The sequence below is a fragment of the Haliotis rubra genome, unplaced genomic scaffold (assembly GCF_003918875.1).
Source record: "Haliotis rubra isolate DU_JTF1 unplaced genomic scaffold, ASM391887v1 Scf469, whole genome shotgun sequence".
NCBI lineage: Eukaryota > Metazoa > Mollusca > Gastropoda > Lepetellida > Haliotidae > Haliotis > Haliotis rubra.
The window spans coordinates 818,725-842,499 of record NW_025767156.1 but is presented as its reverse complement, the minus strand read 5'-3'; the positions used below and the strand labels follow the sequence as shown (position 1 = coordinate 842,499).

The window sequence follows — 23,775 nt, the reverse complement described above, 5'->3', positions numbered from 1 at the left end:
TAGTGGCAATGGTTATATGAAAGCGTTTGCTCTTCACAAATTAATCATTTCGATTCTTTTAAATGTATGAAGCCATCTGGTTATGTTTCAGGTCATGTTATTGCCAGAATATTGCTAAAGGTATCACGGAATCACACTCACTCATACACTCTCGTAAACTTCCACATTATTTTGGTGTGTTCCAATGAAATAAAATGTATCATAAACAAGCATAGTCGCTCAAGCTTGCACAAGAAAAGCGTGTCTATGGCAAATTTGTCGGTATATACACATGTAGTACTTTTGGCTAAAGATCCCACATGGGTATTGTTTGTGAAGAATAGTTTGGGTGTGGCTGAAATATAGCTAAAAGCGGTAAAATAATACTCGCAGTGTACTATTTATAAGAATCTACGCGATAAATATGTAAACAAAAACGACGACTCCTTTTCATAAATCAAAGGAATCTTTTTTGAAGGAGTCCATTCTCCGTTTCCGGCTATATAAGGAGTTTGTGTTTGTAAACAGGATCAGCCCTAACAGAAAGGTGTATAGCAAATATAATAGAAAAGGTGGAATGAATGGCTCACTAGTATAAGCAGCCAGAAACTTAAAACCTACCTTCCCTCAACTATTGGCAGGATTATACTTGCTGTTGTTTTGGCACTACAATCACAATTTCGACATGACATTGTTTTAATCCCAAATTGAACTACCATTTTACTCTAACTGTTTCAAAATATTTCTTCAGATTGCTGTTAGTTCTTAGATCAGTGTTAGTTTTGCCTGGTTTATATTGTAAATGATCAAACACAAATATTATTCATATATACACTTAAAGCCATCAGCAAGCACCATTCTAGTACTTCGAAGTCACTTGTCAATGGAATGGTGCTTTTTGATGTATGGGTCGTGTTCTTTTAGTCGTATAAATTACTACCAATAATAAAACTTATTTAATAAATAATGCATGGAGAAGGTTTGTTTGATAGGAATTATATTTGCCTAATTTGGCCTGATCGGACAAACCCCTCAGGAAAATTGTAAAGTTAAAACACTCGGAGAATGGAGTTAAGTGTTTTGAACTTAAAATTGGCAGACCTTTCACATTTTACGTTTAATAATGTCGACTCCTTTAGAATTCATGGAAAATCAGCATTGTAAAAACTTTCAACAAAGGAAAATCCAGTCTTTTAACCCCCCAAATTACAACGTATTTCCAGTTTTAAGACGTTTGATGCCATTGTGCAAAATATAATATACAGGTTGTGTGCTGTGATTGTTGTATAAAATAGAGGTCATTGTTGAGGTAGCTGAAGGCTTAATCCACCCTCATGCTTGCATTTATTGCTTCGGATATATAAAGATATCCTTCGACAAGAACGCGTTCATCTTAAGTGATCATGGTAACAGAGCATACTGGCTATGAAATGCAGATTTGTGCGCCTGAAAGAGTAAGACAAAATGTGAATGGATAATAATTATGTGAACATAAAAATGTAGGTGTTAAAAATAACATTTAAAGTCAAAGTAATGTTGAAATAGAAAATGTAAAAATTTCTATGATCATCAAACTGTAATCAAAGAATTCAAATATTTATCACCTAAAATGATAAAATACTTTGATGATCTCATGATGTTTAATCAGTACAAGAAAATGTTGCGTTAAACTCTGCATCCTCGAAACTAATGACTGTTTAATCCGTAGACATAATCACGGGAATAAGAAGAATCACTTCCTAACAAATCGTCCGCCTTCAAACGCAGTCTCCTAAGTCAATTCATGAACACGAAGCCCACCGATCAATCCTGCGCGCTCCCGTAAAAACAGTATTTGCTCTTTTAGACATTCTTTATTGGCTGTAAAAACGTTCAATTAAGATTTTCCCTGGACGTTAGAAACATTCAATAACACTTTTCAATGCAATTCATCAATCCAAGGTATTCAACCAGGGGTGGCCTTCTTTCAGAAGCAAACCTTAGTGGCTCGACTTACATGACTTTCATAGATTTTATACAGAAACCTCAGAGATTGCTTTTATTCTGTCTATGAGTTTGAAAGGGTCAGAGAAAAACACCGAAGGTACTGACAAAATACTTTTTACTATGTTGATTCTTCATTGTAGTTTCAATGGCTTCATAAAATGATCTGTTCTTGTCTATTGCCTTGATGTTCCGGCATTGTCGATTTCAAACTGTGTTGTTAGGGATATTGGAGAAAGCAGTCGATATGTAATGAGATTCTTGAAAAAAGAAAGAAATCTACTTTTCTTATCAAAGTTTGAAAGATACTCGTTTTTCGCAATTTATCGAATTTGAGAACAGAACTGAACCTTTGGCAGCTATACACGACTACCGTTGAAGTGAACTTGCAGCTATTGTGGCCTTCTGTATCAATACAATGTACAATCCTCTTAATGGATTGCAGCTTCAACACCCTCTAAGATAAACCGTTTTTCACAAACATGCTTCAAACGATTGATTGATTGATGAGAAGATCTTGTTGGGAGGACGAAGAAGTTATTGTAAACGAGTGACAATGATTCACTGTAAAAGTCCAATAAGACCAATAAAAGGAATCAAATGTGCTTCTAAATTATCTTTTACAGAAACTGCTCTTGAAGTCGTAGTAAGTGTAACTGGTAAATGTGTTAACATCATTATTATTTATCTTACCGCACACATAAATGTCGCTTTCTGATTGGCTGAGCACTTTTCTATTATTTTCAATGTACCCCGCTGAATGCAAATCGATGGAAAGGGAGATAACTCTAAACCCGTGCTTCAAACAATTCAAAATTAACATAAAGGTGTTCGGTAAGATAAATACGTTGTTCACTGGTCACGAGGGGCCCATGGGTTGATGTACCCTCGATGTTTTTTTATGTTCCACTCGCCCTTCGTTCCACTCGCCACTCGCCCTTCAACCCATCCCCCCCGCGTGACCAGTGAACAACTTATAATATACACATGGCTACACACTTTTATCCGTTCTGTAGACGTTATCAGTGTAATATTTATGAAACATTATGCTTGCAGGTTTATTAAACCAACATGTTATTTATTACTGACTGATAGATAATTGCAGAAGACACACATATTTATCACGCAATAATTTTCCCGGATTCATAAGAAATCAATTTAACTGGAACAGCTTGCTAAAAACATCATTTATATTTCAATAATGAGAACATTTAACCTGAAATGTTTCATCGAACTGTAACATTGTATTTTATAAGAGAAATGGTTTTATTGATCAACTGTAGTGAAACTAGATACCTCGTAATTATAATGGTCTCAAGTCACCTGGCCCTATTTGCGACTGTATGTACATTGAATCCTCCATCATCCTAGGGATCTGGCTAGCCCAAAACGCTCTTAATGTCTTGTAGGTATCACTTGCGTTTCAAATGTGGATTGTTGAATCACTTCATCAGTGTGGCGATTCTCCTTCTAACTTACCAATGGAACCTCCAAAACATCCGCAGGTCTTGAGCCCCTTCTGCTATATACAGGAAGGTAAATATTCACAAAGTGTTCCACAGAAGTCCTATGCGATCCCATATCCAGTCCTCCTTTTCTGAGAAAGCTCTGTCAGCACATACCACAGACCTTCCATCGTATTGAAACACAAGCTCAAGTGTGGAATATTGCATGGAATAAATTCAACAGAAAAATAATCCAAAAACAACTAGCTAACAAACAGCGTTAATATTATACATGTTATTGTGTTTGTAACGATAAAGAACAGCCAGAATAATGCTCCGTCCAAGGACTTCCCAATGTCGTGCCATGATATCTCGTGTGACTTCATCTCCTCAACTTCTTTGACGAGTCTTTGACATTCGTGTGGAAGAACTTTTTCACTATTGTTGGGTTCACTTTCACCGTTTTCTTTGCACTTGCAGTCGTTCATATCCTCTGTGTAACGCCTGTGGGTGTGTATGATAATCCCTTCATTAAGCTGTGCATCTGCTTCTATCATCTTATCTCGGATGACTGACCGTCGATGCTGTCCACCAAGGATATACTTTACTGATGCCGGGATCGGCGTCTTGGGATCCTTATGATGAATGTTCAGCACTACCCCCGCACATAACACTGACAATGTACTCATTGAGAGGAGTGAAGTCAAATATACAGCTGAAATATATAAAATGACAATTGTCAATCGCACATCAACCGTAAATGCATACCTGAGTTAGTCAATATCGCTGACAATAGCAAGGCAGCGAGATGAAATGTTATATCTTAACATATTCTTGATACTACCTCGTGTGAGCTCAGAACTAGGATTCAGAAGAAAATATCAGCTTACAATACATATTTCCAGGTTATAGGTTATTGGATACATAATGACTACGTAATTGAAATAGAAAAGTCTAACATGTCATTTCATTTGTTTGAGGTGAGGTGAGGTGAAATTGGGTTTAACGTCGTGCTTGAGAATATTTCGCTCATATGACGACGTGCATGCGTGTGTATGTGTATGTGCGGCTGCTTGTACTAGCCCACACTTAAGCTGTTTTTATAGTGCTAGCTCACTGAGATACCACGCCGCAGTGAAGCATGAATACCCCACTCAGACACAGTATACTGACTCCGAGCCGACCAGTCCTTGTTGTACCCAGTAATGCCGAGCGCCACGCAGGGACCAACAAGTACCTTATTTTAACGTCTTTTGGTATAACGCGGTCGGGGATCGAACCCGCGACCATCCGCTCTCCGGGCGGACGCTCTAACCACTACACCACGGAGGCGGTCTCATTTGTTTGAGTGACATTCTAGAAGTTGGTGGTATAGAGATGACAAAATGTTAAGGATGATCAACGTTTCGGTACAGATTCTTATATCGTTTTCCCCCATATGCTTGAAAACGGTATACGAATCTATACCGAAACGTCGTTATTGTGAAAATAAATAAGTTGATAAGCCATAAAGTTGTGTCATCTCCATGTTTAACTTGTCGCAATGCCTGACGGGAGTTAAATCTCTCCAGTGCCCTGGGGTTCGAAGGCTGCCTTGTCCCAATTAAGGCCCTGGTGGTGTCAGCACCAGAGATTTAATACCCGTAGGTTTAACTGACGTAATGAGAGTATGACCGGCGATAGTTGCTGATGCGGCAAACAGCATCATCTTACGATCAGGTATCAAATTATACATTTTATACACTGAAATGTCGTTAATCTGCACAATGCAGTTACCATTAAATATTTTAAATTTGCATATTTCGGTGAGGACAAATCCCATCCGTAATACTGCAGTCGACCGAAACAATGGCTTTCAAATTAACGGGGTTTCCCTCTGTACAGCTGAGTCTCGTTAATTTGAAATCTCCGCTGTCCAGGAACCTGGTTAGAGTGAGTAAGAGTGAGTTTAGTTTTACGCCACACTCAGCAATATTCCAGCTAAATGGCGCCGGTCTGTAAATAACCGAGTCTGGACCAGGCAGGCCAGTGATCAACAGCATGGGCATCGATCTGCGCAATTGGGAACCGATGACATGTGTCAACCAAGTCAGAGAGTCTGACCACCCGATCCCGTCAGTCGCCTCTTACGACAAGCATGGGTTACTGAAGATCAATTCTAACCTGATCTTCACGGGTGACCCTGGTTAAAGTTGTTCTTTGGTGCCTCGTGTTGTATATACTTAAGAGCTGTCTTACATGGGTATCAAAAGTAGATTATGTGTCATCGCATTATAAAATAATGAGTCCCGATTACGTTTGTTGGTTTGATATTTAACGCTGGACGCAATATTCCAGCTATATGGCTGCTGACATACATACATACATACATGCATGCATACATACATACATCCATGCATCCATGCATGCATGCATGCATACATACATACATACATACATACATACATACATACATACATACACACACACACACACACACACACACACACATACATACATACATACATACATACATACATACATACATACATACATACATACATACATACATACATACATACATACATAAATACATACTTATCTTACATACTTATCTTACCTCGCACATAAATGTCACTTTCTGATTGGCTGAGCGCTCTTCTATTATTTTCAATGTACCCCGCTTACAAGCGAGTAACATTTCAATGTACCCCGCTTTCAATGGTAACTCATTTGGTACTTCGTGGTAGTCATTCTTTAGCTTGAATAACATTGAATCACGTATGATGTACGGAAATTACCGATGTTTTGCGATTGCAAATCGGTGGAAGGGAGATAACTCTAAATCTGTCTTTTCTTTTCAGCAAAATCTAACGATGGCTACAAAAAGATTTGTGCCCGTGCTTTAAACAATTCAAAATTAACATTAAGGTGTTCGGTAAGATAAATACGTTGTTCACTGGTCCCTCGGGGCCCGTGGGTTGATGTACCCTCGATGTTTGTTTATGTTAAACAAACATCGAGGGTACATCAACCCATGCCCCCCTCGTGACCAATGAACAAATTATATTATATTCATGTTTAAGAACTGCCTAACATTGGTATCTGGATGCCCGGCACTTCAGAGTGTGTCATCGTATTATGTACAACGTTCTTTGACGTAGATAGTTCACTAATCACGTTTGGCCGTCAGTGACATATTACAAATATAGCTCAGATACTGCAGACAGACATCAAACATAACAACACTGAAGCATAAGCATAAGTTGTTTATACGTACCCAGAAGTGACAAACTTTCCGATGTCTTTGGCATAACGTCACTTATTATCCCCAGGTAGACGGTAAACGACAGCAGCACGGTGACGGCCAACGCCATACGTTCTCCGCAATCAGCAGGTAAAATGAATACCAGTACATTCAGCAGGGACAACATTACCACTGGGATAATCGTATTCAATATATAGAAGGTCCTCTTCCTACGGAGGTGCACTTGGAATGTAACGCCAGTATGTTCTGTACCATTACGGTACGTCGATGGGTATGCATAGCGTTCTGCTCTTGTATTAGTGATATCCCATTCGCCATTTGGCAGGGTAGCTTCAAGGTGAATTTCATCGTGACCTGGGTCTACCCGTAGTGTTCTGTTTGTATGCATCCAAGTCAAGAATCGAATATCACAAATTTGAGAGTCGAATGGGTATTTTCCTATATTAACCGCACAGCTTGTTTCAACAACGATTCCGGGCTCCCAGACTATGAGGCCATCACGGTGGACGCTTATCAGCATGGCATCGTTCCCAAGTTCACGGTAATTCTGTGCTCTGGAATGATATAAAAGGCTTCAATCTAATACATGATTTAAAAATGCTTTCTATCACTTTTTTACATGATATCACTGTACAAAGGACAGTTTTAGTGAAGAATGAGGACTATTCTAATGTGGTTGTCAAGCATCGCTTAGACGAAACGTCGCCTATACTGAATAAAGAAGTTGTATATCCATAAAGATATTCCTCATTCTTCATCTACTCAACTTCTAGAATGCCAATCAAAGAAGACAGTTTTAGTGTGATCATTCTGTGAGAGAATACTTCAATATATTCATCGATTTACAGCAATAGAAATTACCTTTTTCGTTTGCATTCATACAAAACATGTGGCTACTTTCTTTAACACTTCAGTCTATTACTATTTTGTAAATGGTTAAAAATCGGCATTTTTTTTAATTGGATAAATGTAAATAGATTTAAACTTTCGAAAGGCTATTCACAAAATGCAGACTGGTTTGATATATCGATGCAACCTGGTCTCAAATTCCCAAAGCTGAAATTTATCAGCAATATCAATATGTAACATTTGAGACATGACTGGAAATACGTGACATTATCATGAAGATATATAACGCGGGATAATGGATGTGTATATTGGAGACATGAACGTATTATGGTTTTCGTAAACTATATCGGGACATAATCCAGGACAAATTACTTCTTTGGCATTTGTGCTTAACGATCATAATATATCATTCTTCCATCGCTTATACCAACGTGTATTAATAGAGCTATGGCGTGTACCCATAATGCAGTCGTGATGCAGTAACATGAGTTGCTTGAGCTTCACTAAAACTTCCAAATATCTTAATCACTAATATATTTTTATAAACTGACTTTAATGCATGAAATATTTGTAGGAAATGTACGCAGTATGAATCTAATTATACCGTGTGCCGTACTGTGTATGTATGTATGTATGTATGTATGTACAAAAGTTCAAAAGGCAGATTAGTGATTTTACGGAAATCACTGTCTGTGCTAATCAGACTGGAACTGATAAGGTGCCCCTATTAGTGATAGGGAAATCATTAGGTAAACAAATGCTTAGGTGGAGGAATTAGGACTGGATCATCTTTTTTTCTACCCTCATAGACATACCTATGTCTCGAATACATCGATAAGTCGAATGTATTACTTGGTCCCCAGCGATTCGACTCATCGGGATTTGACTGTATGTATGTATGTATGTATGTATGTATGTATGTATGTCTGTCTGTCTGTCTGTCTGTCTGTCTGTCTGTCTGTCTGTCTGTCTGTCTGTATGTATGTATGGTATGTATGTATGTATGTATGTATGTATGTATGTATGTATGTATGTATGTGTTTGTGTCATTTGTTCCTTATCCATTTGTTTTTTCTCAATGTAATATGTTTAAATGTAAATATATATCATTACTCCGTCGCGGATGCCAACGTTGATACGTACAAAGTAACATAGTGACATAGTCTACTTATGGATTTAATGTCATTGGAACAAGGACCTTTTATGAGTCAACTGTATGTACAAGGACATTATATATGTCAAAAGACAAGGGAGTTATCTATGTCAACTATTTGGAAAGGAGGTTTTTACATATGGGAAATTCATATATGTTAAGTATAAATGCATTCTATATATGTCAGTAGACAAGGAAGTTATATTAGTCAACTTTATGGACCAAGAAGTTATACATGTCAACTGGATGGACAAGGAAGTTATACATGTCAACTGGAAGGACAAGGAAGTTACAAATATCACTGGACGCAGCAAGGTCAGGACAAGGAGAATGTATTTGTGTCAAGGACAAGAAAGTTATATATGTAAACGGTCAAGGATATTATATTTGTCATCAAACAAGGAGGTGATATATGTCCAGTGTACGGACAATTACGTTATATAAGTCATGGGACAGATAGGTTTTTTATGTCTTGGACACAAAATGTATATATGTCATGAACAAGGAAGTAATAACATATATCTTGACGGACATGAGAGTTATATATGTGAACTCTGTGGATGAGAATGTTGTACATATGAACGGACATCGACAATACATTTACATATGTAAACGGAAGTATACAAGGCAGTAACATAGATAAATAGTCAAGAACTTTGTATCTTTCAACTGTCAGCGTGAAAGGACGTTACTAATGTCAACTGTTAGGGTTGAATTTCAGTTTCACAGATATTTCAAACTTTATATCGGCATACAAGAATTGAAATTAAGTTTTCATATGTATTGTACGCAGAACACACACACATCTTTTCCCTAGAGCACATACACCAGATTTCTACTGTGGATGTTTAAACAATCTCAAATATTTGGTACATGTATAAACACATTTCAAGGATGTGGACTCGAAGCTTGAAGCTGTATTAGTCCATCTAGCACCGAAGTTATGCGTGCTCTTGTCCGAATCAAGAATGTACTCCTACGACAAGCTATTTATAACAAGCCATGATATGACCAAAACACTGTGGCTTCAAATAAATTATATAAGTTCAAAATGTTGCTTAATGCAACTAATTCACTTATTAAAGGGAGCCTTAATATGGAATTATGTAGAGATTCATTTATACACCTTATACTAAAGAGATACAAGCTAACTGATACTATTGAAAGTGTTATGTATGTAAGTATGTGTGTATAACTAGTCATGATTACCAATCTCTGCAATGTTTCTATACACGGTAATAGTTATCACTTAGTCATCTATGTAAACTAGAACATTTACTTTTAACACAAGCATGGGTTTATGTTTAGTTTTGCAGCCAGTTGAACGTGCACAATTAAGTATATTCTTTTTGAAAATGAAGCCGATATTTTCTTTTATGGCATCATAAAATGGCATCATGGTGAATCGTGTACCAATTTCTTGAATGAATACATAAATGGTAATATTTATCACCTATTCATATATGTAAACGTGAGTATGTACTTTTAACACAAGAATGGGTTTATTTATAGTTTTGCGTGTAATTAAACATATTTCTGTGAAAATGTTGCCGTTATTCTATAACGTAAAATGGAATCATAGTGAATCGTGTACGGAATCTTAAGATGCAATTATGTGAGCAAATCCTCGGCTTCATCGCATCCATGTTTATGACAGTGGGGCTTTCCGTGACTCTACATAGTGTAGACTGGTCATATTAATGGCTCACTGATGCCATTGCGGCAATGAATTATTGTCCGCTGGACGTAATGTGGTTGCATCCATAACAAGACTGTATAGAACAACGGGAAATGACGACCCTACAAACGGAAGCAATGACCCAGTATTCAATAGACGGTAATTATACAATGGTCTTTCTAGTGGTCGAGACCATTAACTGACCAATTCATTCCAGCGGTCATTGGTGTCACTTTGACCACAATAACAAAGGCCAGCCATTATCTACTTGCGGCACAAGCGAATGCAATTTACACTCTGTCTTAATTACTGATTTCACGAGGTAGTAATTTTTGTCGAATGGACTGTTTCGTAATCTATAGAAATGGCGTGTGCCAAAATACCAGACATTTTACAAATCGGTTGACTCATGTCTATGTTCTGCGATTGTTTTGCTCCGTTATCTGGACTCCATGTCCGGCAATAAATGGCAAGTAATTCATTTCAATTACACTTAATGGTCACCATTACGACTCTATTTACATACAACACTATGAGTGTATTTCATAACGCTTTGGGCTGAATATTATTTTGATATGCGACCAATTATTTAGTAATTTATATCGACGCGCATGGGAATTTTAACCAAATCAGCCAATCTCAGCGTTGTATAAGAAGTGTCATGATAGTGTCCTTTGACCTTTCAGTAGACTGTATGTCTAACGAACTTATTGATTCGATATTACCTGATAATCCATTAAGCTTACAAACTTAACCTGCAAAAGAAATACTGGTCTGGCCTTACATATTTTAACCGGTAGTTAGTGACACAGCATTTTTAGAAACATTATGGATACATCTCTAAATGATTCATTTGAAAGTGTGACAGATTATTTGTACACCGTATCACTATCTACATTTATATACAGTCGAACCCCTTGTCTGGAACTCGGATGTGTCGAACTTATGACAATATGTGTGTCACGTTTTTCAGTCGAACCCCTTGTCTGGAACTCGGATGTGTCGAATTTACGACAATATGTTCGTCACTATTAAAATAGGGATGTGTATACCCGGATGTCCTATTTCACTGTTTCGGACTACATTTGTACACACATATATATAAAACCCAACATAAACACCACAAACAAAGAAAACAAACAAAATAAAAATAATAAGTGAAATAAACAACACTCCTCCCTCCCGTCCCCAACCGCACGCACACACCCACAATGACGCATGCAAGTGACTTCTTTAGTTCTTATTCATGACCGCGATCACGTTTCATCTCACCTGACTCTCGACACGCGCCTGTATACGTAGAAAACGTTCTGTCAAAGGCTACGAAAACCATGCAATATATATATAAAATTAATAAAAACTACATTTGTTTCAGTGACAGAGACACACGCTTGCGTTTAATGTCTTTGAACGGATTATAGAAGTTGTATGCCTAAAAGGTGTAAATTTATGGATGTCAACTTCTTTATTATGAGGAAGAGAGGGTACGTAAGCCCCAAAACTTTCAAAGTAAAATATAAATTATCACATTTTAAACGTAGTATTTTTGTTATTTTAACTGTTGGCTAAATTTTCCTACAATCGCCAGCGGCTGAAGGGATGGTGTAAACCCAGCTAGGGTCCATGCAGATAGCAAAAGTAATGTAAGTCCCCATGGTTCCTAGTATGGTGATCTACCTTCAGTTGTTGGCCCATTTTTATATTGTATTGTCCAAATATAATTCTACTTTTAAAGATATATGCTAACTAGTTTTACCTAAATTGTGATAACCTAGTAATTTTACTGTCCTTCGTTGACAGGGTTTTATATATTATATGTATGCATTATGAATTTAGAATTAGTTTTAGTCACAATATGGCTGAAATATTGCCGATGTGACTTTAAATTTTAACTCACTCACTCACTCACTATTATGAGGAACACTAAGTTTCGGAGTATATTCTTACTGCTTCATCATTCACCTGATGGAGGAGTAAGAATATACTCCTGTTCCTCATAACAAAGAAGTTGACGTTAATAAATTTTGCCCTTTCATTTGTGTTGTTTATTTTTAATATCTCCACAGTCCAGTAGGTCCGATGAACAAGAAGGTATTGTTATCAGCCATACTGTGTTGTACCTATAGTGAATGAATAACGTTGCGTTAAGCTTCTTAAGATATATTGCAGCATGGTTCCAAGGTAGGCTTGTTCGTTTGGATCCATGCAATCGGACGGAGGAACATGTGGCAACTGTTTTGTGAAGGGGGACGTAATCCATTTTGTTATGAGAGTAAAATAGAAAATACTTATTTCTTAATCGATACATGTTTACAATATAAATAATTTCATGCACATTTAAACTGTGTGTCCTATCGTATTTTTGCGATGCTTGACACATCGGCGTGTAGTGACGCCCACAGTGAGCAGGATACTTACGTGTTCTCTACAAATAAATCTGGAAGCCAGACTTCTCTCTGGAACACGATGACTTCATCAATGCCACCATAGTCAGTCTCGTTCCAGGTAAGGAACTGGTCTAGCCATTCCTGTAAGTAGACATAAGGTAGTAAATGCAACACAACGCATGTTAAGATTTATCTATTAATGTTCAAAATTTCATTGTTTCAACTAGATAAGAAACCAGTATTGTACAGCTTTTACGTTTTCACATGGCGTGTCAGTCTGATGTGGGGCTGGAAGTGTGGAGTGTTGCAGGTATACAATTTGGATCAATATCAAAGAGTATGGTGCTCACAAACGCATAATCAGCTCAACCCGGGATTCAAACCCAGAGGTCTCTGTGGTTACCAAGGAACGTAACCAACAGAACGAATGGCAGCCCCTTAGACAAGTGGCCACCCCTGTCCATAAGTACAATAGCTCAGTGCCATAGTTACAAAGTTTGGAAAGTCTTCATAAGCCAATGCAAAAAAATATATAAAATAATAACTCAAGTCATCAATCAGGTTTACGAGCTGAAAGAAAACAATCTCCAGTAAATAACGGATTGACAAACAGAAGTCTATCCTTGAGTTAAAACTAATTCCATTTCTGTCATTCCAGGGGTCTCTGGCGAAACCTTGATATCACGATTCCAATTTTAGATTTATTGTTGAAAAGGCTTGAAGCTATCTTCCTCCTCCGTCGTACTGGGTTACACCAAGATGCTTCTTCTAAACGTTTCTCACAAGTAGCAGAAATATTAAGAAAATTACAATTGCGCCTCACTTTCGGGAGAGAGTCATACATCACGGAACGACACTGTCTTGCACGTAAATCAAATAGTCTGGAGCAGCGTCCTCCAAATGTTTCCCATAAACAAGTTTTTGTCTTCGCTATTATTTCGCCGCTCGATGGTAACTGTCTCGGATAACAGACATTGTGTCTTCTAATACTTTATACCTTATATTGACATGTTTTAATCGAATTAGGCGAGTGATAGATTCCTTCAAAGCCTGATGTGTTCATAGAATAGGATATTCCTGAATCATTACTTACGTATAGTATTATTAATGTTTAAGATGGATAACATGCTTAAAGATCAACATAGAAATGGCATTGTTGAAATATTGATATATTTCGACCTTTCTATAACCTGCGTTGTGTGTTATGAGCCACTAAAATATATATAAAATATTTTTATATATTATATGTGATTGACAGTTGGAAGAGTAGGTTTTAGCAAACTTTCTGAGCCATTGAACATAATAAGACTTAGGTCAGACTGGTTTTCATTTGAATGACCTTCAAAAGAGTCCGTTTTGAAATTTGATGTTTGAAATAATCATTGATAGAAAACAAATGTGAACTTTTCAATGTGTACAAGAAGGTTTGACAAAATCTGATTTGTTTCGGAAAGACAGCACGATCGTTTTATGACAAAATTATCTTGGGCCTCTGAATTGCACAAATAAGCAGATATTTTTTAAGCGTCAAAATACACGTTTTCTACTCATTCTAGCCCAAGCTTTGTGCGTGGTTTTGTCATCAAACATATTGTCATTAAACTAAAATGAAGAATAACAGATGGGAGGTTGTTAGTCTTGAACATGACCGATAATTTCTCATGACTTTAAAATACATTTCAGTTGACCAAAACTTGTTTTCATCATGCATGGCCTAGGCCTGTAGGCGATGTTATCAAGAATTTAATGATAGCTCCGTTAGAAGAATGGACGCTGCCATTCTGATATACCATGAAAAGCCGTGGTTATCAGAAAACTACTTAAGTCGATGTCGTTCTACAAAATCACCATAACGACACAACGATGTTGTCGACCATCACGGTGAACTGACGAGGCTGTAAATCCTATCCAGATTGACATTGTGAAGGATTGGTATGTGATTTGCAAAAATAATGAAATGTTTTTTCTTCCCAATTAGCAATACCTGGCGATGAGATTATACGGGTGTGTCGAATCCATATCGAACAACACATAAATAGGATATATTAGGATACTGAGGAAAAAGCCCAACATTAATCGAGTTTTTAAGCAAGGAGTATACATCCATTCGCTAACGCTAACACTATACCAACGGCAAGAAGAAATTGCCTTCGGGGTGGCACATGTTCACGAATTTCAATCTTAAACTTTTCTTGAGGACAGTACCAATTTGCACAGAGAACAGTTGACAGTTATTGACTTTTGGAAAAGGGGACTATATATCCATGGTGCCAAAGGCGGAGGGAGGAATTAATTGAGGAGCGACTCAAGGTGCCACTAAGAGACGTGACTAAAACAATAACCAATGTCCTTCCTCAGAGTCCTCAGGGTGCATGGAGCTGTCTGTTATAATTCGAGGATGGACTGAAGAATTTGTGGGGGAGTCCTCAGGAAAGGTCCTCACAATCAATAGTCTCCGGGGAGTACGTCTGTGGGTTGAAGATCCTATTGTTCTCAGCCAGTTAGCGATTAAGTAATTCTGTTTGGTCTGAGAGTAATGGGGTGAATTTGTTACAAGTTGTTTATTTTATGAATAGAGTCAACACGCCAGAAGGTGGGCGGAGTTGTCTTCTTGAAAGACACTGTTGTTCAGATTGAGTGTCTGGCTTACCCTCTGAAATAGGTACATCACAAGTTGCCATCATGTTTGTCGCTAGCGTCAAGACTTGTCGAGTCCACCATTCTGTAAAAGCTGATGTAAGATCGTTGTCGGACCTTTATGCCCTGAATGTCGAGCAATATTCCAGAGTCAGACTTAGGTGGCAACAGTTCCCAACTTTTAACAAGTCAAATCGAATGCTCTGTCGGCAGAGATTTCATACGTTATACGACGTAAAGGTTGTTTGTTCAGGACATGCAATACCATAGTAAACGTTCTTGGTAGAGGTGTGACTATTTGACGTATATCTGAACTTATTCCCTATTTTGACGTGTGCCTCATGTTCGCTTGTTATTGGAGATGAACTGTTGACAAGGTTTGAATGTGTTTGTGACGGATGTCCTAACCTTAACGAGAACACCTTGTATACCTTTACAGCGATTCGTAGACGCAGGTGTATGATGCAGTCAGAACAAGGACTTTTGTCATGTTTTTTAATTGTCTGTTTAGATTGAAACCTCTCAAGGCCGTTCACTGCTAATCCGGACACCTGTTCCTGGCGATTACTGCTGTAAACAATGATATGCACACAATGTCATTGCTCCATAATGACACCTGTTGGGCTTAAATCTTTGTAGTGATCCAGCGAAGCAGTATCGTACAGTAGGGGTTGTACCATGGCCCCCGTTTATTGAATACATGTATTTCTTAGGATTATGTTTTATGAAATATGTTTGACACTTTTAAGTTAACGCATCACATTCTCAGGTTTGGTCATAGGTCGCTAAGTATCTGGACTATGTTGGTTTACACGATTACAGTCGAAAATATATTTTACAAAACAATTTACTGTTGTATTAAAACGACAAGGAGTATACTCCTCTATTACGTGCCGATTCAGAAGAAACATCTTTTAACAAAACATCAATATCCACAATTGGTATATGATGTATTCCTGTGGAAGACAAAACAATGTACTGCTATACTGAAACGTTAATGACAAGGTAATATACGTCCTCTAATACATGCCGATTGAGTAGAAATAGCCACTAACAAAATATCAGTATCAAAAAATATATTATGATGTATTCATGTGGAGGGCAATATAAAACTGGTAGAATGTACTTCGAATCTGCAAAGCAACGTCTTCTTTCATCATCAAACGAAGGACAACGACATGCAGTGATGTTTTTCTTTAAGGACCAGGAAGTTTTTGACGGACAAAAAGAAACAAAATAAAAACGACGATTATAAAGGAGGAAGTCGTTTATTTGAAGGAGCAAAAGATTGAGTGTTTCAACTTACGGCACTCACATTAACGTATGCTAATGATGATAATTTTCTGAACAGTGCCTACCCCCTGTAATTACCGGGATCAAGGAGCAATCTCAAGTACAGCTAGAGCGCAGTATCTACAATAATGGCTGGATAAACACCGAGGACCATCTTCACATAGTTGAGTCACAATGATGGTCCTTGGAAAGTGGAGTACGATTTCTTCAGGTATCAATCCAGTATGAAAAGTCACTTTCGTGATCTGCTCTAAATATTTTATTTGGTAGCTATAGGATAACAATAGTTTTTATTTTCCTTACTTGATAAGAATTGTTTCGTGTTAAATAAGATATCCTTTTCATGCTTATTTAGTGAAAACTGAGGAATATGTTTGCCGTGGACATATGATCTAGCCCTGTAAATATCAAAAATATAAAAGTGCTAGAAAGAACCAGTGGTTGATGTCATGAGCACGCCATCAGGGATGACACAAAACGAAACAAGTCACAGAGTCGACCTTCTGATCCATGCATTCGTCTGATAGGACCTATCCCAACGAGTATTAAAACAGGCAGCGGGATTTGAAGGGGATGAAGTAAATCACATCATGTTGTTAGGGAGAAAATCCGTGTTGGCTAGCCATAACGGGGATGCTGATTAGATGTGTCTTCAGAATGAATATGGACAGCTCGTGTGTGGGCTTACTTTCTGTTTTAACAGTATCGACCCTGTTAGGATCCAGCGGTTCAGTGTAGATTTCTAAGACTCATGCTTAGATGCCGATCAGGATCACAGCCTGCAGGAACTCAGGGAAACCTTCGAAACGTTCTATCGTAGGCATAGGGGACTTTTTCTAAATTTTAGTTTCCAATGAAAAATATTGTGTCTCATGGAATTAGCTAGTTTGACTTTTGGTATGTGTGCATTTTCCAGTCGCACAATTGACTTGCCTTTGCATATAATTGTAACGGTACCACCAATAGTGCTGAATACAATACGCATTTCGCAAATACCTCCTATCGACAGTATTTCATTTTGAATGAAAGCGAATCATGGAGCGAATCGAACACTCTGCGTTTACGAAATATTGCATTAATTGTCATGTATGTGTTGTAATTTGCCCCAAACAGTCCACGCAGATCGTAAAATGCAACTAAATGGACTTGGTGATCAGATTTGGGAATTCCTTGTAACGTGTAAACGAAATGGATCGTTTTGATATCATCAATCACTCGTTTAATTGATCCTGAACCGAATCGTGCTGCTTACAAGCGGTATGAAATATTGCTACGTGCAGCGTTAACGATCATACTTACATATAAACTCACGAAAGGAACAAATAAATATACACCCACCCACAAAGGATTAAAATGTATACATATCTATATTGGTGATTAATTAATATATTTGTTCAGTGACATAGCTGTATTCTGTTGCTCAATATCTGTCATCGCTGAGGCAATCTCAATCCTTAAATATATATCGAATTCAATTACATGTCACGGTTAATTTTCAGAGCTTTCATTCAGAGATCTTATCACAGGGCTGGCTGTGGATTTACTAACTGAAAATATTGCATGTTTATTTGCAATAACTGTGATACTGTATGCACTTATCACCGTGCAACTTAAAACACAATCATTATTGATGAGAGTAAGACATCATTCACAACAGACATATATTGATATACCATAGATATTATATTTAGTGATTCATACTATATTTGTCTGAAATAGTTTTTTTATATTTTCCCTAAAAATATTAATACTGGAAGTATTTTCCTATTCAAACAGAATTATTCCGTTGTTTAATAATGATAATATGTGCATTTATATTGCGTCAAACGCCATAAACTAGGTGAATGCTCATAGCGCTAACAATCAAAGCACATTGTTACCCCGGATAACCCAAGCTGCCCGTGAGGCGCTAGAAGGTTAATAGTCACATGACTTATCCCACCGGGTACCCATTTTCTGCTGGGTGAACAGATCTATGTATGGATTTTTTCACCCTGTAAATGCGTGCAATAAGATCTATTATTGTCCAGTCAAAATAGATCGGTAACCGTCAGAAACTGCATCACTTCGGGTTTACTCCCACAATAAGCCGATGCATCTTAATGTGAATATAATTGAAAATGGCGTTTTAGTCTACTCGCTCACACTCGTAAGAAAGTGTTTATCTTTTCGCGAATCCAGACGAATATTCCAGTTTCACTCGTCGCTTTCATTCGTAAATGTATCTACATTGTCAGGGCCCTTGAGCAAGGAACAAGATAAGCCAACTATTCTCTTTGTGAAATTCAAACTGATGAAATATATATGAAATTAATGTCATAACGCATAGGATGCACATGTACTGAATGTGTTTCCGAACATCAAAGAAACTGTTTCCTTTATCCTTCCGTTTCATTTGTTGGACACGTCGTGGATCTGACGCAATGGCGTGATGGATAGACACGCATCAGTAGAATTACTTTTGTGTTTTGAAATGCGAATATTACACATTGGTACTCAAGGACATTAATGGAACAGTCCAGAGGCTCATTGTGGGATGAAACAAACTTCTGTCAGTTGTTAGACAGACCCTCGTCCCCTAAAAAACATTATCGTGATGATTCATAAAGTTGGTACCTCGCCAGCAGGTTCGACCATGTCAAGTTGACCAGTTTAACTCTATCTTTTTGTTGTTAGTGCGTGAGTGGGTGAGTGAGTGAGTGTGGTATAACGCCGCTTTTATCAATATTCCTTTTATATCACAACGGGGGACAGCAGAAATTAGCTTCCCACATTGTACCCAAGGTGGAATCGAACCTGGGTCTTCGGCCTGACAAGCGAACGGGTCAACCACAAGGCTACCGCACAAACTCTGTTGTAAGGCTATATTGTTGATATTTCTTACTGTCAGGGTAAAAATGACGATTTTATTTGTTATTTGTATTGATTTGTGTTGTGAATACAATGAAATGTTGAACCAGATAGTTTCTGATGAAAAACTATCCCCACCAAAGAGCTAATTGAATATTATCTTACATGGATCTTTTAAAGTGCTCCCAGAAGTAGATACTGATGGTTGTTGGTATATTTAAATTGCATGCAATATTGTATTTATATACACAAAGACCTTAATTAAGCACCCCTGTATTTTTGCAATGGTAGGTTTTCAACACGTACTTATCGTGGTGTCCACCATTGAAAAACATGAGGTTTTCTGAACCATGTGATCCTTTGACTCATCAAAAGACGACAACATGATTGGGATCCATGTTGATTTTATGATGATAATTGCCAAAAAACCATATGTATGGCCCTGGAATGTTTAATGTTGAATTTATTGGTGAATGTGAACATTCAAAATGTCACTTTCTGTGTCTTACACGATTCAAGGTCAATACCGAGTATAACCTCCATGTGACTGTATAACAGTCAGCATGCTCCTCCTCATATCCCTGCCTGCCTCCTGATACTCTGAAAGGGCAGTCCACGCCATTCCTCGTGTAAAGCAGATTCCAGTTGGGCCAGGTTCTGTACAGGAGGATACCTTTGTTACAAATGACGACGACCAATCATGTCCCAGATTTGCTCCAAGGGTTACGATTGGGGCTCATTCAATCGTGAGATATGTCGGGGGGTGCTTATCTAAGTTCTGTGTATATATTTCGCTGAGAGGTTTTAACTTTTCATATTCACCAGATTTGAGAGAGAGAGATGATGTTCAACGATATTTCCATTTTTACTAGTAACATATGTTCTTGTGTCTATTCAGATGAAAGTATGACGCGCACATGCGTGTGTTTGTGTGGGACAGGATGCTCTCACCTGGTATCATGCCTATTTGATAGTGATTCATGTACACATGGTCACAATATAGTTGGAATCCGAAAATTGACACAAAAATTAGTTCAGTTTCCGTATGACAATAGATTTTTTGTCGGTTTTATGTTTACTTCAAAGCTTAAAGAACACGTTGTATGCTTGTTGGAGTGAGTGAGTTATATTCAACAATATCTCAGCCATATCGTGACGAAAACAGTCCATACAATAAAAAGTGGAAACATTTTGAAGATTTAAACCTGTCGACGATGGACAGTAAAAAGACTAGAGAATCACAGATATAAATATAAAACTAGCGAGCAAAGTTAAAATATTCTAATCAAAGAAGACAATACAATATAAAATACCGGCTATAGATCGCCAACAACTGAAGGTAGATCACCATACTAGGGCCCATGGATGCTTGTTGGAACAGTACTTAGACAGTATATACATACTAACTCTATCATTTGAAAATCGTACTTACTATTTTTAACCATCCACTTGCTGTAAGCACTTGATTTTTCATATCCTGAAAATGTAAAGGGAATGTACAGTCATTTGTTTATGCATAAATACAAGGGGAACACACTGGTTGCTCAGGCGTGAAAGGGCAATGAACTTTAAGGCAGTAGTGAGTGAGTGAGTTAAAATTTAACGTCACCTCGGCAATATTTCAGCCATATAGTGACGAGACATGTTTTACAAAGGCAGTAGTGCATATAGACTACCATGCAAATACAATGGTAACTCTACCGCTCACGGGTACGTTGTCCTTAATAACATCTGTCCAGATTAGGGAGTCCGGTAATGACGAGGGTACGGGATACCGAGAGATCACCGTTTCAACACATTCATTATGGCCGCCGATCTGTATTCAGAATAATTAACTTTTACTGAGATAGAGTTTTATTTTTAAAAAAGCCAAACAAACAAAACACACCCATGTTTCTAGAATTTGAAAAGGAGATACCTGTGCTGGATTCAGTTTGGATGGATGCGCTTCTGATATTCTGTAACGGGGAGGCATTACGAAAACCATTCTCTTGGTCAAAACTAATGCATAAAAGTATAATTAATGGACATTTTTTTAATGTTTAACCTCTGTGGTAAAAACATTAAGCTAAATGAAAAATATGTCTTGTATTGGAGTTTTTTTGAGCTAATAGTTAAATATGTTCGCAACGACTTCTTTTCTTCACAATCTATCACACAACAATGTCACTCCCACTCCCCTTTACTGTAAGCTATACTTGTCTTGTGGTAAAATTGAATTGCTCACATTACTGTAAAAACAACGCCATATCCTAATATATACGGTTTTACTTGTATGATCTGGGACTGCGCAGCTTCATCTTACAAACAGAATTAAATTGATACATGATCATCGGAGTAACGTCTTTAAATGACATTTAGAAGTGATACACATGAAATGGAAATTTATGGATTTCAATTTATATGTAATAAGAATAACGCGTTTTGGAGTGTGTTTTTACTCCTACATCAGGTGAATGACAGCTTAGAAGAAGATAGGCTATTATGTGTATGTGAGGTGGGTGTTTTGTTTGTGTGTTTAAAGCAGCACTCAGCAATATTCCAGCTATATTGCCTCCGTCTGTAAATGATCGAGTCTGGGCCAGACAATCCAGTGACCAACAAGCATAAGCATCCATCTACACAATTGGAATACGATGGCATATTTGAACCTAGTCAGCTAGTCTGACCACCCAATCACGTTAGTCGCCTAGTAACACGCATGGGTTACTGAAGACCAATTTTAGCCCGGATCTTCACTGGTCCAAAAGAAGTAGCTCAACTCCACAATGCCATACCAGCAAACATCCGTTACATGCACTAATAGAGACTGACTGAAAACATACATTTTCATTTCAATATGAAGAGCAGTGAATACCAAAACGTGTTGTGTCTACGTTATTGGTGACAGATTGTCCTCGTTTATAAATTGATATGACGTGGTCAATACAATTTGTTATCGCATTAACTCCTGTTGAAACTAGGTATTATTGTCAGTGTTGACATTTTCAAGATGATTTCGAGAACGATGTCACCACTGGTCAATATTGAAGGCAAAATATTCTCACTCAGCATCACTAGTTGACACGGTAATATCTCCCTCATAGTTGCAATTTGAAATCATCACGGAAAATCCACAAAAGTTTCCCTGACCATGGCACCTCAATCATAAACGCTTTACATGCATAGAATAATTCGCCATAAATTGCGCTGGTGCGAATAGAAGCAGAAAAATATATTAAGGGAACAAGGATGGCTGGTTTTGGTGACGTTTGTTTTGAATGATGTGGAATCATCAGCAGTGACAGAAACGATTTACGGTAATGTAAAAACACGGGGAGAAAGCCGGTTCTATGAATTATCAATCGGATAGCCATTAATCTGAGACAAGATGCCAAGCTTACCAATTCGTGGATCATAATGAGAAAAAAGTCCATATGAACTTGGGCTGATTCGCTTTGGTTATGAACAGGCACAATTCCACGACTATAATTTGAGAATATATCCCTCCTGAGTCGCACCATATCCTGTGCTGTCGCCGTGGAACCTGTTAAAGAGACAGAAAGTGACATTAGATACGGAGAGGTACAAGAACGGTTTCCAAGGGCAATGCCATCTTTATAAATCGCACCTAAGCATCGCCCTAAACGATACGTTTGGCATGCCGGTGGTGCTTATCGCATATCTGAAATGTCTTTTTAATAAAGGTTCTTTACTTAAATTGTGGTTTATGCAGTTTTAACGCTTCTCATTTACTGACTGAAGAGGAACTGTCGCCATGAAACGTGTATCAATTCCAGTGTTGTCCGGTAACATCATGCATTACGGTGACTGCGTTTATAACGTACTCGCACATAACGACATTTTTCTTTTTGTGTCCATGCTATTGAAACTGCGTGTAACGAAGTACCGTTATATAGAAGTTCAATTATGATTTGTTTTCGGTTACTGTATGAAGTACTTTGTAAACTTTTGAAATAATGGTGTTTAGGTCTCACTTTCATAACAGCGAACAGTCCCCTCTGGCGTGTGTGTTTGGGTGGAGGGGTGGGGAGGGGGTACGGGTAGGGGGATGCATAACTGACGATTTAGATATTAAATTGTACTTATCAGTACTGCTTCATAGTACTGTACGTGAATTCTCTCAAGAAGCACACTGGGACGCTATCATGAACCCACACCGGTTTGAAAGAACGACAAACCATTTACTTTGATAAACATACTAGGTAACTGTTTATGTATAGTAAATACTGTTTCCGTTTCCGTCAATATTTTTTCTGAGTTTGGAAACATGG

General features: G+C 37.7%; 1 protein-coding gene across 1 annotated transcript; it reads right to left on the bottom strand.

Moving 5' to 3' along the window:
• Positions 1-3,670: 3,670 nt before the first annotated feature.
• Positions 3,671-23,021, bottom strand: LOC124290532 (acetylcholine receptor subunit alpha-L1-like). The gene is made up of 5 exons (XM_046727283.1): positions 22,885-23,021; positions 20,934-20,978; positions 12,753-12,862; positions 6,667-7,208; positions 3,671-4,122 (listed from the first exon to the last, which is right to left on the bottom strand). Exons 1-5 carry the CDS (start codon positions 23,002-23,004, stop codon positions 3,671-3,673), a joined length of 1,269 nt encoding a protein of 422 aa, XP_046583239.1. The 5' UTR covers positions 23,005-23,021.
• Between the last annotated feature and the right edge of the window lie 754 nt (positions 23,022-23,775).